We start from the raw sequence: 14,764 nt of genomic DNA, 5'->3' as shown, positions 1-14,764 counted from the left end.
CCTTCAAATATTTTCCAGCGAACCAAACGGGCTGTAAGATTTAGTAGTAATTCTTTTAAATAAAACATCTAACTATATGTCAAAAACTTTTTTAAAAAATTCTCAAAGAATTACGGAATTAAGTGAAGTATCAAGCAGGTTAATATGAGAAAAACCATTGTCTGACTTTGAAAGTTGGGTTTCTTATTATGCTATTGTGAAATATATATATATATATATATATATAGATGCTTCGGCTGGATTGTGTAATACTGTCAGAATGGTACAAGGCTAATTATTTCAAGATTAGCGGATCATGTTGGTGAAGCGAAAATACTATTTGGTACAATTGGACAAATGTCGGTACAAAGGTTTTGATTCTAAGATTGTCGTTGACACCTTCAGACACAAAATTATCTTTCAAGTTTCAACCAAGGCAATTTCCGATAATGTTGTCATATGCAATGACAATGCTTTCCATTGTGGGATTGCTTTTAAAAAAACTAGTATCTGTCAACGGTCAACTATATGTCGCCTTATCTAGAGTTACTCATTCAGCAGGTCTTAAGTTACTAATTTGTAATGATTACAGTGAGTGTGTTTCTTCATTCTTAATTTTTGGTTATAAAAGATCAATATATATATCGTGCATCGCACGGGTGAAGTACTAGTTTATTAGAATAAAAGTATGAAAGTAGAGTTTGAAAGTATACATAATAAAGCTTTTAATATAATGATGATGGATATATGAGTATATCACTTATTGACATATTAGTATAATGATGATGTATTTCGGGATAGGAAAATTCCTTCCCATTTTTTTTGGTAGGAGGGAGGAGCCTGGAGGCCCCAGGATTATCTATGTCTACTAGTAGCAATGTTCAAAGCGTCACGTTGTAGGAGCTCAGCTAAGCCATTCGGGTGGAGTTCTAACACCGTAGTTCCCCAAGGCGAATGTTGGTCCATATTAGCTAGATAGTTGGCACACTGGTTGTCCTCACGAAAAATATGCACGACTTTGATGATCTGAAATAGGCCCATAAGATGCTTGCAATCTGCCACCAAAGTATTATCAACCATAGACGGTTCCGAGTTATTGCGCTTCAAGGGCCTCAACATCACGGTGTTTCAGGAGTCCTTTTGCTGTTGAAGATAATATCGTTGCGAGTCTTAGCTTCCAAGTATTCCAGAGAATATGGGGGAAAAGGATCGACCAGTTGACACCCGTTCTACCATGGTGGTTTGTTGCGCAGCCGGCTTCCAACCATTGCATCATCGGCAGATGATTTTTTATGTGAAAATCCAACGGAGGATCCACAAGGTTCCAGCACGCTAGGGAGGTGTCACATGCCGGAAAAAGTGATCCACTGTTTCATCCTAAGCCTCGCAACATGGATAGGTGGCGATCTCAGCAATTAGTTTTCTGTAACAAAGGTGAACACTTGCCAGGCCATTTTAGTCAAGAATGCTAGGTTGAAGTCTCGAGCCATTCTAAGACCCAAGCCTCCCATGTCCCGGGGTTTACAGATATCACTCCTATTAACCGTATGGATCTTACTTGTATTATCTGCATGGCCCCAAAGAAAGTTTTTACAAATACGGTCAATCTCATGGCAAGTACCGGTAAGGTCATGGCTTGCATAGCATAAGTAGGTACAGTCGCCAACGAGGATTGGACTAATGTTCTCCTCCCCTCCATACTAAGGGAACTGACTTTCCATCTAAGAGGCAAGCTTTTTACGCATCTTGTCGACAACTGCAATAAACGTGTTTTTGGAGACTCTTTCATTGAGAATTGGTATGCCGAGGTTGGCAGCAATAGGGACCCCCATTATTTCCCGATGTCCCGCTTTAGTCCTGCATTAACATTGGGTGAGTAAAAAATAAGGGTGAGTAAAAAATAAGAGATTTAGAGAGATTAACCTTAAGTACCAGGCGGTTATCTTTTCAACGCTCACTTGAATCGCAATAATATGGACACTATCACCTTTAGAACGTGCCTACGTTATGGAATACATACATACAATATATATAACAATTAATAATACCATAACTAGCTATTACCATCTATTCTAATAAAATATCAGATTGAGATGAAGGGGAACATATATATAACTAACCTTGAACTGCTTTTTAATCGAAGGAATCCTCAAACTGCTGCAATTTGCTATCCCAAGGCTATGTAAGGATTCAAGACTCTCCAAGCCAAAAAACTCAACCAAACTTTTGCAGTTCTGAATATCTATTCATTAAAGTCTTTTCAAGTTAGATAGATCTGCTATCTTTTCTAATTATACACAATTCTTTGCAGAGAGTCTCCAAATTAGGAGGAAGTTGTGGAAGTGATCTAAGATTCTGCAGATTGTCCAAGTAGAGATCCTTCAAATTGGAATGATGGCAAAGGCTTAATGGTAAACTTTAAAGATGGTATCTTCCCATTAAATCTAATTCTTTCAATGAGGACAAACTCCTAAGAGCAATTGGAACACCATCTTCTCTCCATGTTTAGAAGCTCAACCAAACTTTTATAATTCATTATATGTTAAGCTCTACTAAGAATAAAAGACTCTCCATGTTTGGAAGCTCAACCAAGCTCTACTAAGAATGACTTGGAACCTCAAACCACTGCAATTTGCATCCACTCTCACCATCTTCTTATTCTTCTTAATTGTTGATTCTTCCTGTATTCACAACATTGCTAAATTAAATTATTTTGTACCCTCCAATTTCATAACATTAAGCTATACTAGCTGCACATCATAACCCAATTCAATAAAAATACTTAAAGGAAAAACTTAATTAACTCGCAAATGCAACTTGCTTGTTGTGTCTTCTCCTACTCCAACCATCCTACTCTTATACACTTGTTGGGTCCACCTTGCTTTGTTCCTTGACTTTCAGCACACTGGATGGCTCATGTACTTCATATATGTGACTCTTTACATTCTGTACGTACAAGTCTGACTTCATACTTTTTGGTACAATTCTTGATCTTCGATCCCTTTTGTTTCCACCATCCAATTGACTCAATTTACATCCTGTACGTACAAGTCTAACTTAAATATGTATGGTATTTTATATGGTTGTTACATGCACTACTACATAAATACCTTTTAAAGTTGGTTATTTTGCGACGTAGTTCTGGCCGACGATTTTCTAAAATCGAAATCGTATGTTTTTAAAAAAATTAAAATATGATGTCGGTTTTTTTATTAAAAAAAAAAAACAAAAAAACAAAAAACTCAAAAAAACAAAGATTCGGATTGTACATATGCAACAAAAGAGAACAGACAAATCTCTACTGAAGATATTAGATATACTTTTTGGTCTTACCAACAGGTGTTGAACACAAGAATGCTCAAATCTGTCGAGTGAGAGACACTTGGGCATAGAGTGAACATGATGGGAATTAAATATATTAAATGAGCACTTGTTGAAGAGTAATTGCAGAAACTCAAAAATGTGGACTGGTATCTCCAATTACTGTCAAAAGATTATCCTGCAAACAAGAGAGTACTGATCTTATCAAATTCTGATGATGAATAACCCAACTAAAACAATACTAATTGGAAAATCAATCCACATGCATACAAATCACATCTTACTTCCGCAGAGTTCTTCTCCGATCTGCCTTTGGAGCCAACGTACAAGATTTTTAGAGACAGATGGGAAGTTGGAAAATCAAAGGGATTTTAGATGGATTAGTACTTGGCTTTTAGGTTTAGATCAGATGGCCCACCTTACTTTGTTCTTCGAGTTTTAACACACTGGATGATTCATATTTCTTATGTGCGGCTGTTCACATCCCGTACATACAGGTTTGACTTGCGACTTTTTAGTTCAGTTCTTGATCTTTCTTTTGTTCCATCCTTCAATTGACTCCATCTCCATCCAAATGGTATAAAAAATCACTCTTAATTGCTTTGATCAAATTAAATTGTACCTGTCACCACCACACACACAAAGCAATTAAAAGGTGAAGATTATAACCGCATCTACCGGATAGTTGTGCCGCCTCTGCCTATCTGCACCTTTCTTTTCTTCCTCTTCCTTTGTGCATCATTTCTCAGGCTCATAACAGAGGGAATGAATCCCCTTGTGATCGGAAGAAAACGCCTATGCCCGCCTCTACCTATCTGCACCTTCCTTTTCCTCTTCCTCTCTCCATCTTCCTTATTATAGGAAGGAATGCATCCCCTTGTGGATGGAAAGTAACGCACTTCCCCTTCGCTGTTTCTATGTATTTCACATACACAAAATATCTTCTGCCAATCATGGACTTCTACATACACCTCCAATTCTTCTCCCATCATTATTGGAATGCGAAAGCAGCCATTCTGCGTTTCCATTAGAATCCAATTAGCACCACTGCTTTTGCTTCTCACACTCAAATCAATTCTATTACCACCATCATCAACATAATCAATTTCACTGGAATCAATTACAAAGATTGGATCCTCCATAAGAAAACAGCAGGATATTGTACCCCGGCCAACTACTCCCACATAAATATAGACACTATCATCTTTGGGATGTACCTACATTATGGAATACATACATACAATATAACAATTATTAATACCATAACTAGCTATTACCATCTATTCTAATATAATATCAGATTGAGATGAAGGGAACATATATATATATATATATATATATATATATATATATATATATATATANGGAACATATATATATATATATATATATATATATATATATATATATATATATATAACTAACCTTGAACCACTTTTCAATCGAAGGAATCCTCAAACTACTGCAATTTGCTATCCCAAGACTACGTAAGAATTCAAGACTCTCCAAGCCTGAAAGCTCAACCAAACTTTTGCAGTACTGAATATCTAGACATATAAGTCTTTTCAAATTAGATAGATCTGCTATCTTTTCTAATGAGACACAATTCTTTGCAGAGAGTATCCTCAAATTAGGAGGAAGTTGTGGAAGTGATCTAAGATTCTGCAGATCGTCCAAGAAGAGTCTCTCCAAATTGGAATATTGATGGCAAAGGCTTAATAGTAAACTTTGAAGATAATAACTTCCCATTAAATCTATTTCATTCAACGAGGAGGACAAACTCCTAAGAGCAATTGGAAAATCTTCCTCATGCAAATAGTTGTCAGGAATACTCAAAGCATTGCAATTCCCTATGTTAAGCTCTTTTAAGGATGAAAGACTCTCCATATTTGGAAGCTCAACCAAACTTTCACAGTTTTCAAGATTCAACCATGCAAGTTTCTTCAAGTTTGATACAGTTACTATTTTTTCCAATGAGACACAATTTATTGCAAAGAGCATCACCAAACTAGGAGGAAGTTCTACAAGTACTCTAAGATTTTGGAAATCCTTCAAGTAGAGAACATTCAAGTTTGAAAGATGACAAAGGCGCAAGCGTAAGCTTTGAAGATAACAACTTCTTCCTGATAAATATAAATCTTCCAATGAGGTCAAATTCTCAATAACTTCAAAGGAGCACAAATTTGCAACTGAAGGTGGAAAAAAAACAACACCATCACATGATTGCTCAGTGTACTGATGCAGATCCAGTTCCTTTAGATTTCTCAAACATCCCAAAGAAAATGGTATATGTGAGATGTTAGTTCCACCAGCATGTAACGTTCTTAGTTGCTCTAATTTTTCCAAGTCAATTGGAAGCTCCCTCAGTTTTTCGCACCCTCTCAAATTTAAAACTTCAAGTGATTTTAACTTGCAAATGCTACTTGGAAGAACCTTGAATTTCTTGCACCTTTCAAAATGTAACTCAACAAGTCTCTCCAAACTTCCAATTGATGAGTGTACCTCGACCAAATTTGAACAACACCGAAAGGATACTTTTTGAAGAGCATGTGCCCCAGTGAAGTTTGGTGTTTTCTTAAGTTGTTCACATTTATCAAAATTTAAGATCCTCAAGCATCTAAAATGCTGTTGAAAAAAAAAAGTAAAAAAGATTTAATTAATTTCTATTTTCCAAGTTACAGTTCTTAATTAAGAAATATGCAATTAATGTTGAAAGAAACATTAGACATACTAACCTGCATACTGCATTGGAATTCTTTGATATTACAACCTTGCATTTCTAACTCAACAAGTCTCTCCAAACTTCCAATTGATGGGTGTACTTTGACCAACTTTGAACACCACCTAAAGGATACTTTTTGAAGAGTATGTGCCCCAGTGAAGTTTGGAGTTTTCTTAAGTTGTTTACAATTATCAAGCTTTAAGATCCTCAAGCATCTAAAATGCTGTTGAAAAAACAAAGTAGAAAAAGGTTAATCAATTTATATTTTTCTAGTCAAATTCTTAATTAAGAAATATGCATTTAATGTTGAAAGAAACATTATACATACTAACCTGCATATTGCATTGGAATTCTTTGATATTGCTACCTTCCATGTCTAACTCAACAAGTTTCTCACAGCGAAAATTAGATGGTATGCAACTCAAATAGCAATTGTGTAATCTAAGCAACCTGAGCTCATTGGATAAATATTTAAAAGATCCGCTAAGACACATACCATTCAATATGAGGATTCGTAACTTTACCATCTTTTTGAATATTTGAGTATTCAAAGGCACATTCTTTAACATGTTAGAATTTACAATCAATCCTTCAATTGCTTTTGTGCCCTATAAAAATAAAACATTTATATAACAATATTTTAGATTTTAGATATTTTGAAATCTTTGATTTTAATAAAGTTAAGTATAGAAAGCAAATGAATTAACTAGAATAATTCAAATACAAAAGGAAATGTGTAACCTTGTTTCCATGAAGAACATCAAAGACATCCTTTGGGTCAATCAATCTACTTTGTTTGCCCGGCTCTCGTTGAGATTCTTTTCGAACAATTTCTCTTCCCATATCTCGTACTAAATCATGCATCTGAAGCGTTTCAAACTCTCCACCTCCATTTGTTGTCAACAAGCATCTTTCAATCAAAATTCTTATTCCACTTTTAGCATAAAAATCACAAGCTTCCAATATCATAGAAGTGTCATTTTTGTTTTGCCCAATAAAAAAACAAGCAATATCAAGAAAGATATTCTGAGTATCATCATCAAGTGAATCATAACTTATTTTAAGAATTTTTTGAACATCATGATGAGGTATCCCTCTTAATTTCTCAGCATCATCACTCCATTCTTGCGCTGATTTGCCATGCAAATGAGAACCAATAATTGTAAGTGCCAGTGGAAGTCCACCAGTATAACTTGCTATCCTTTTGGATAGTTCCATATACTCCTCTAATGGTATAGGAACACCAAATGCATGCCAACTCAAGAGTTGCAAGGATTCATTATGGCTTAATGTTTCTACCATGTACTTCTCATGTGCTTCCAGGTTACTCAACAACTGAACATCTCTAGTTGTTATTATAATTGTGCTCCCTGAACCAAACCAATTCCGTTGTCCTGCTAATGATTCTAGTTGACGAGTGTCGTCTATGTCATCAAGAACAATAAGAACACTTTTTGATCGTAGTCTTTCTTTAGTCAAACTTATTCCTTCGTCAACATTATCTATTTCAAGTTTCTTCCCGTTTAGTGTTTTGCAAAGAAGTTTCTCTTGTAGACGAACTAAACCATTGTACCCATCCGAAGCTTGTGATCTAATGTTTGCGATAAAGCAACAACTTTCAAACTTTTGAAAACTCAAGTTGTAAATGGCTTTGGCAAGGGTTGTTTTTCCCACACCACCCATGCCAAAAATTCCAAACATCTTGATATCATTATGTTTTTGAGTTTGCAATAAATGAAGTATATCACTCAAACGAGATTCAATTCCAACGGGATACTTTGCAACATTAATGTATGTACGATTCACTTCCCGCATTACCTCTTCAGTAATTTTTTTGATGAACTTAGATTCATACCTATCACGTTTTTTCCAATGAATGCATGTCAATCTAAATTATTAAAGAAAATATAGGTGGAAAATATAAAACTAATAAATTAAATAGAGCACATGTTACAGAACACGAAATATGTATATTTAGCCTCTCATGGTTTCATTATATTGTTTAATTTGAGGTAAACAACTCTTATAATTACTAAATGGAGTTAATATTTATGACAAATAAATTGAAATACGCAGTCCAGATTCTTCTTAGCTTGTTTTACCAAAAATATTAATCCATCCGTAAAGATGCATGTATAGATGCTAGGACGCAATTATTAATTAGCGAAACTAACATAATTAATATTATTGGCAATATGAGTTTTTTTTTTAATTGACAATGAGTTAGTGAGCCAAATTGTGACAAATATAACGTACAATTATCACGCAAAAAAAAAAAAAAAAAAACACACACACACACACAAATTTGAAAAGAGGATTACCCGTTTGTCATGGTTTGCAAATCCCACCCAGACAAATCAGCAATAGTAGTGAGTGCAACTTTCCACTCATCAACTTTTTGATCATCAAATCGTTGTCGATGCTGAGTCAATGCCTTACCAAATTCACCTGTTTGTTTACGAACCTCTGAAGGATCAACGTTATAGAATATAGGCAGAACCATCTGTTGCAAATTTTTCTTACAGTCTAGAATCTTCACCAGTTCATCAAGACACCATCTGGATTGGGCATATGTTTTGGAAAATACGATGATGGATATCTTGGACCCCTCGATGGCCTTCAATAGCTCATCAGAGATGTTCTCACCTTTACGGATTTCTTCATCATCTCGAAAGGTGTTAATTCCAGCCTGACGCAAATCTTCATATAGATGATCAATAAAGGATTTTCGTGTTTCTCCTCTAAAACTCAAAAAAACATCATACACCCAGACAGTACTAGATGAAGAAGAAGAAGAAGCCATATTCGAAATTGAGAACACTATATTGTATCTTGATTTGCTAGTTTCTAAAGATTTAAAGAGCTTGGGAAATGCATGTGTACACAGACGATACCGTAGTGAAAATTTCCTTCCGGCCACTGCCAAACTCAATGGAAATTTCTTAGACAATCCAGCGTAAGATTGCTATGTGTACACTACCATATATTTGATTGACTTGGTCGTCTTCTTAATAATTTCCCACTACACCAATAATTCTACTTAATGGGACCATCCACATAAAATAAAAGCATAAAACTTTATGATATTTTCCATCAATCATGGTACAGGATCATTCACGTTATAACTTTTGTCTTTTTCCTAGACCCCACCTGCATCTCTAACATCAACCATATTAAGTGTTCATGATTTTCCTTAAGCAAAACTGTTTTTATATCCTCATCCCAGCCAATAGATATAAATATCGCAGTAATTTAATTTTGAAAATGATTATTGTTGGTGTTGTTTATGCAATTAAAATGAAATTTACATTTATTAAATTATTATATAGATATAAGAGTTAATTTAATTTTTAGTCCTAAATTTATAGATATAATTAACTTTTAATCATTTTTTATCAGAACATTCACATTTGATCCTAGTATTATTATAGTGGCATGATCATATTTTGTCATCCGTCAATAAAATCGTTAAAATGCCGTTAAATACAAAGACATTTCGATCATTTTTATATAAAGTGAGTTGAGCCTGCGATATTAATGTTTATTCTTATGAAAAGTCGGTAATTGAAGACCGAAATGCATTTGTATTTAATCACATTAAAACTGTTTTGTACTTTTGTTGATAGAGGATCAAAATGGTCCTGCCAAAATAATACTAGGACCAAATGTGGATGTTCTGATAAAAATGATTAAAAGTGAATAATTGTCACCTATAAATCTAGGACCAAAAATGGAATTAATTCTAGATATAAATTAATGTGTAACATTTATACGCACATAAATATATTGTTTTATTTATTTAATTATTCTTAAAATATTTTATACTTTAAATATAAATTTCACTTAAACAACAAAACTCACTTGAATACCATCTTCATTTTTATGTTTTTATTTTTTATTTTTCTAAAAAATTAAAAGTTTCCAAAAACTAAAACGTCCTAATGTTTCAAGTTTCAACCAGATCATCGTCCATTGGTTTGGTCATTTTAATATAGCATATAATTTATCTTTATTAATAAATTAAAATTAAATTACACTGGAAAAATATACTATAATATGCAATATAATTGGTATTATCATGCACCCCCGACAAAACTTACTGTAAAGTAGTGCATAGGGCTGGTACTAAAAGAATTTCAACCACAAATCTACTATACTAATAACAGCCAAAGAGAGTTAGGCCTAAAATGGGTAGAAAAAATGGCGGTCAAATTATTTAATCAGATGGATGGTTCAGATGAATTATTTAATCGAATAGATGGTTAAGATAATTCAGATTAATATTATTAATAGAGATTACCTAATTTAACCTTACTTTTATGATTATCCGTTAAGTTTTCCGTTAAATATTCTCTTCTCCGTTAATATTCCGTTAACTTTTAACTTACCCATTAATTTCTATAAAAAAGGTCATAGGTTCGAACCTCATCTCAATCAAATTTGACATAATTAAGTTTCTCACTCTATTTTACTCTTATTAAATTAAATAAATTAGTAGCTACAACAAAAAATGATACATATGTATTTCTTTAATTTAGAATTATGTGTCTACAATACTTTTATTTGAAAAAATTATTCATTATCAAAAAATTAAATTAAATAAGAGAAATAATTTCATTAGTTATATTGTCTTTATTTTCTCTCATGCAAAGATTCTTACATTCAAATTTATCAACTGATATTCATTACATTGTCCATTATCTTATTTTTACAATATCTTGTAATTAAATATCAAAGTTATAGTACAAAATAATGTTATATATTTAATTACCAAGTATTTTATTAATACTATGAAAAAAAAATTTAAAATAATTTGAAGCTAAGTATATTAACTACTTGGGGATTGGTTGACAAAGAGAGTACTCAAATAATAACCCAACAAATTGAATCGGAATCACTCTATTTTACTCTTATTCAATTAAATAAATTAGTAGTTACACCAAAAAATGATACATATGTATTTCTTTAATACCATGAAAAAAAATAAAAAAGAATATTTTGAAACCAATCATATTAACTAATTGGGGAATTTTTTGATAATGAAAGTCCTCAAATAACTCATTACCCAGCAAATTGAAGCGAGAAACTACCTTTTAATATCTTTATAATACATAATATTTTAAATTTTCAAATTTTTATTAATTTATTTAATCTTTTTTCTTAAACTAGGGATTTCTTTATCCGATAACTCATTCAACAATAATGGTTAAACCAAATAAACCCCAAGCAGAACACATAAAGGAAAGTCCATAGCTCCTATATCATAATCTCATTGCATTACGTTGGCATCTGATCTATGCTACCAACAATAACTGAATTGCAAATAACACACTACCAACAAAAAGGAAGAGAACAAATAGTAAAGATGACGACAATGATAATGTTACTCAAAAGAGAATTAAGAACACTTAGAAAAATTCAAATTAAAAGTAGTATTTATTTAGACTATCATTTTTAGACTATCGATTTTACAAGGTTGCAAACATTTATTTTAGTAATAATTATAATGAATTTTCTATATTATCTTGGATTCATATACTTTGAGTTAGATATATATAAATAAATAAATTCGACATTCAATTACCCATTATAAACTTCTCCTATATAATCTTGCATTGATATACTTTCAAATATTTATTTAAATATAAACATTGGCATTAACCCATTCGCGCAATGCGCGTATAAAACTAGCCAATTAATAAATTGCAATGATGAAGAAGGTTGTTAGACCTTTCGGCACAACAATTCAATTTAACAGACAACAATGTCATATGTAAAATTAATCTCTCAAAAGCATAACTCCATTACCTGTATCCGTTTGTAGGATTATTTTTTACATTTTCCGACTACAATTTTCTACGTGGGAGTGTTTGGATTTTGGAATATGAGTATATGACTTATCACTCAAATATCTTTTTAAAGTCGAGGCAGGAAAGTTTCTGTCAAAAATGGCCAAACTCAAAAGGAAATTTCTTAATTAATAATAAATATAGATTAGTGGGGTGGTGTCCAAGTTGTCGTGTACAAAAAGTCTAAAAGTAAAGATAAGAGTATGTTAAGGCCTAAGGGTGATGGATAATTTAACCTTTTTCAATTTCATATAGAAAAATTCCTACCTTAGATAATAATTCTACTTTAAATTATTACTCCGTACTTGTAACCTATTAGGGCTCGGGATAGTTGGATACCCACTATTACAAATGAACACCTCAAAATTTGATTATAATTGCATTCTGTGAACCAAATCAATCCGAAAATGCAATTAGCCACTCAAACTAAAAAAAAAAAGAAGCTTTAATTAGACACATTAATGCCTCATTTTTATGCAATTAAATTTATTATTAGGTTACTTTAGGTAATTGGTAAAAATATATATTTTGTAATTAAAAATTATTCAGCAGAGCTTCCACCACCAGCACCCCCTACTCGGTTCCACCAAACTTTTACAATTCATTATGTTAAGCTCTACTAAGAATAAAAGACTCTTCATGTTTGGACGCTCAACAAAACTTTCACAGTTTTCAAGAAACAAAACTTCAAGTTTGGTACAATTGCTATTTCTTCCATTATATATAAAGAGATCCTCCAAACTAGGAGGAAGTTCTACAAGTACTCTAAGAGTTTGCAAATTTTCCAAGCTGAGAACTTTCAAGTTTGAAAGATGACAAAGGCGGAAGGGTAAGCTTTAATTTGAAGATAACTTCTTCCTAATAAATCTAAATATTTCAATGAGGTCAAATTCTCAATAACTTCAAAGGAGCACAAATTTGCAATACACATGGATTAAAAAAGAAAAGAAAAAAGTCTCAAAAGATAATCTAGTGGAGTGACACATGATTCTTGTAACAAAAAATCACTAGTTTAATTATTGCAAACACTTGCTACTACTTCCCCACCACCATTACTGCTACAGTGCCACCTCAAAATCAACTCTTCCATACTTGTTCTTCTTCTCCACACAGCATTCATCTCCAACCCAAGCTGAGCCACCACTGGTTTTGCTTCTGGTAGCGATACCAACTCCATTGCACTCACCAAAACAAAAGCCCATCGAAATCATATAAATGAATCCATGCCTCGAAAACGTTGGCACAATGCAACTGACAAATGTATCACTTCAAGCAAAATCTTGACACGGTCACCTTCAGAACATGCCTGCATTGTGGGATTCCATATAACAATTAGCGGATAGCTGATATTTTATTGAGTTAGTTGATTTAGTTAGCTAGTTTGACATAATATTAGCTAATTGTAAAATGTATTTGGTAAAATTAACTGTTAGCTAATTATATATAAAATAACCTACAATAATGGCATAAATATATTATGATATTTACTTGCTGAGGCACCACTGGCTTTGCTTTCTGGTAGTGATACCAATCAATTCCGATCCATTACCTGCAGTGACCAAAATGAAAGTCCACCGAAATCATATAAACGAATCCATGCCTCGAAAACGTTGGCACAATGCAAATGACAAATGTTTTACATACTTAAAGCAATAAAGCAAAATCTTGACACGCAGTGTCACCTTCACTCACAACATGCATGCATGCCTGCATTATATTATGGCATTCCATATAAGAGTTAATTAATACCAAAAGCATTACCATCTAATCTGAACTCCAAATCATCAAAGAGAGACACAAAGTGGTAGAGATCAGTGGAACATAACTAACCTGCAACTAACCACTTTTCAATCAAAGGAGTCCTCAAATTAAAGCACTGCAATTTGTAAGCTCAGCCAACCTTTTGCAGGTGGGAAATTACAACTTTTCTAGTCTTTTCAAGCTTGAGCCAGTCCGTCGATCACACAGTCTTCCTAGGGTGATTTATCCAAAAAAGAGCAACTCTTGTGATTAACTAGAACAGGTCAATAACAAGGTAAAAATCACACTCAAGCAAATGCAACTTTTTATGTGTGACCATTCACTGATTCACATCCCGAACAGGTCTGTCTTGAGGCTTTTTGCTCCCCAATTCTTGATCTCCCTTTTAATTTGAATTGTTTCCATCCTCCAAATGGTATAAAAATCACTCCTAATTGTGTTCAACAAGTTAAATGGTACCTATCCACACAAATAAAGCAAATAAAAGCTCTTTTGAACATGATCGATCACTACATTTTAAGCATAAAAATAAAGTTAAGTCATTTTTTTAATCAGTTACTGACAATTTAATTAATGAAAATAAATAAAATATAAAAATGTGATAATCCAAATACTACAGTCTGTTCATTTATAAATTATAAATAATAAAAATATTAAAATGCCATTAAATATAATAAACAACAAATTTAAAGATATAGATCAGATGTTAAAGTGTGAAGGAAGGATATACTTACAATCCATTTTTATTTTCATTTGCAGCAAAAGCTGAAGATGCTAAACACGTACAACTAACGCAAGTCTGATCTGATGCTACTCTAATAACATATATGCATCCTTTACAAAATCAGGCAGGAATGAATCCCCTTGTGGATGGAAAGAAACGCACTTCGCCTTCTCTATTTCTATGTATTTCAAATAGACAAAATATGATCTGCACATGATCCTTGAGTTCTACACAGACCTCCAATATTTCTCCCATCATTGTGGGAAAATCAAAACAAATCGCAATAAAGGATTCGCTTTTTCTGTTAAAATAATATTTTTGTTGCTTTATAAACCAAGCACCACTGCTTTTGATTCTCGCACTCAAACGAATTCCATTGCAACCCTCAATTTCACTGCAGGGATCAAT

General features: G+C 32.9%; 1 protein-coding gene and 2 long non-coding RNA genes across 6 annotated transcripts; all 3 read right to left on the bottom strand.

Moving 5' to 3' along the window:
* Positions 1-679: 679 nt before the first annotated feature.
* Positions 680-3,860, bottom strand: LOC116025187. Of its 4 annotated transcripts, none has more exons than XR_004099605.1 (6): positions 3,719-3,860; positions 3,313-3,478; positions 2,784-3,017; positions 2,100-2,660; positions 1,903-1,979; positions 680-1,836 (listed from the first exon to the last, which is right to left on the bottom strand). It is a non-coding gene; the product is annotated as an uncharacterized LOC116025187 (long non-coding RNA). The 4 variants fall into 4 exon arrangements; XR_004099602.1 differs by lacking the exon at positions 3,719-3,860 and adding an exon at positions 3,585-3,611; XR_004099603.1 differs by lacking the exon at positions 3,719-3,860 and adding an exon at positions 3,585-3,611 and having other exon boundaries at positions 1,912-1,979.
* On the bottom strand, positions 3,856-8,981 carry LOC116025171 (TMV resistance protein N-like). The gene is made up of 6 exons (XM_031266290.1): positions 8,344-8,981; positions 6,764-7,877; positions 6,355-6,630; positions 6,036-6,245; positions 4,726-5,925; positions 3,856-4,517 (listed from the first exon to the last, which is right to left on the bottom strand). The coding sequence occupies exons 1-6, from the start codon at positions 8,823-8,825 to the stop codon at positions 3,975-3,977; spliced, it is 3,825 nt and encodes a 1,274-aa protein (XP_031122150.1). The 5' UTR covers positions 8,826-8,981; the 3' UTR covers positions 3,856-3,974.
* Positions 8,982-12,739: 3,758 nt separating this feature from the next.
* Positions 12,740-13,411, bottom strand: LOC116025194. The gene is made up of 2 exons (XR_004099613.1): positions 13,360-13,411; positions 12,740-13,177 (listed from the first exon to the last, which is right to left on the bottom strand). It is a non-coding gene; the product is annotated as an uncharacterized LOC116025194 (long non-coding RNA).
* Positions 13,412-14,764: the final 1,353 nt, after the last annotated feature.

Source organism: Ipomoea triloba, chromosome 7 (assembly GCF_003576645.1).
Source record: "Ipomoea triloba cultivar NCNSP0323 chromosome 7, ASM357664v1".
NCBI lineage: Eukaryota > Viridiplantae > Streptophyta > Magnoliopsida > Solanales > Convolvulaceae > Ipomoea > Ipomoea triloba.
The sequence above is the reverse complement of the archived record's forward strand: the minus strand, read 5'-3'. Positions and strand labels throughout refer to the sequence as shown.

Coding starts and splice junctions, on each gene's coding strand:
- LOC116025171 (XM_031266290.1), bottom strand. CDS start 8,825: ATGGCTTCTTCTTCTTCTTCATCTAGTACTGTCTGGGTGTATGATGTT. Junction 7,878..8,343: donor TTGCAAACCATGACAAACGG/GTAATCCTCTTT, acceptor AAAACGTGATAG/GTATGAATCTAAGTTCATCA. Junction 5,926..6,035: donor AATTCCAATGCAGTATGCAG/GTTAGTATGTCT, acceptor TTTTTTCAACAG/CATTTTAGATGCTTGAGGAT.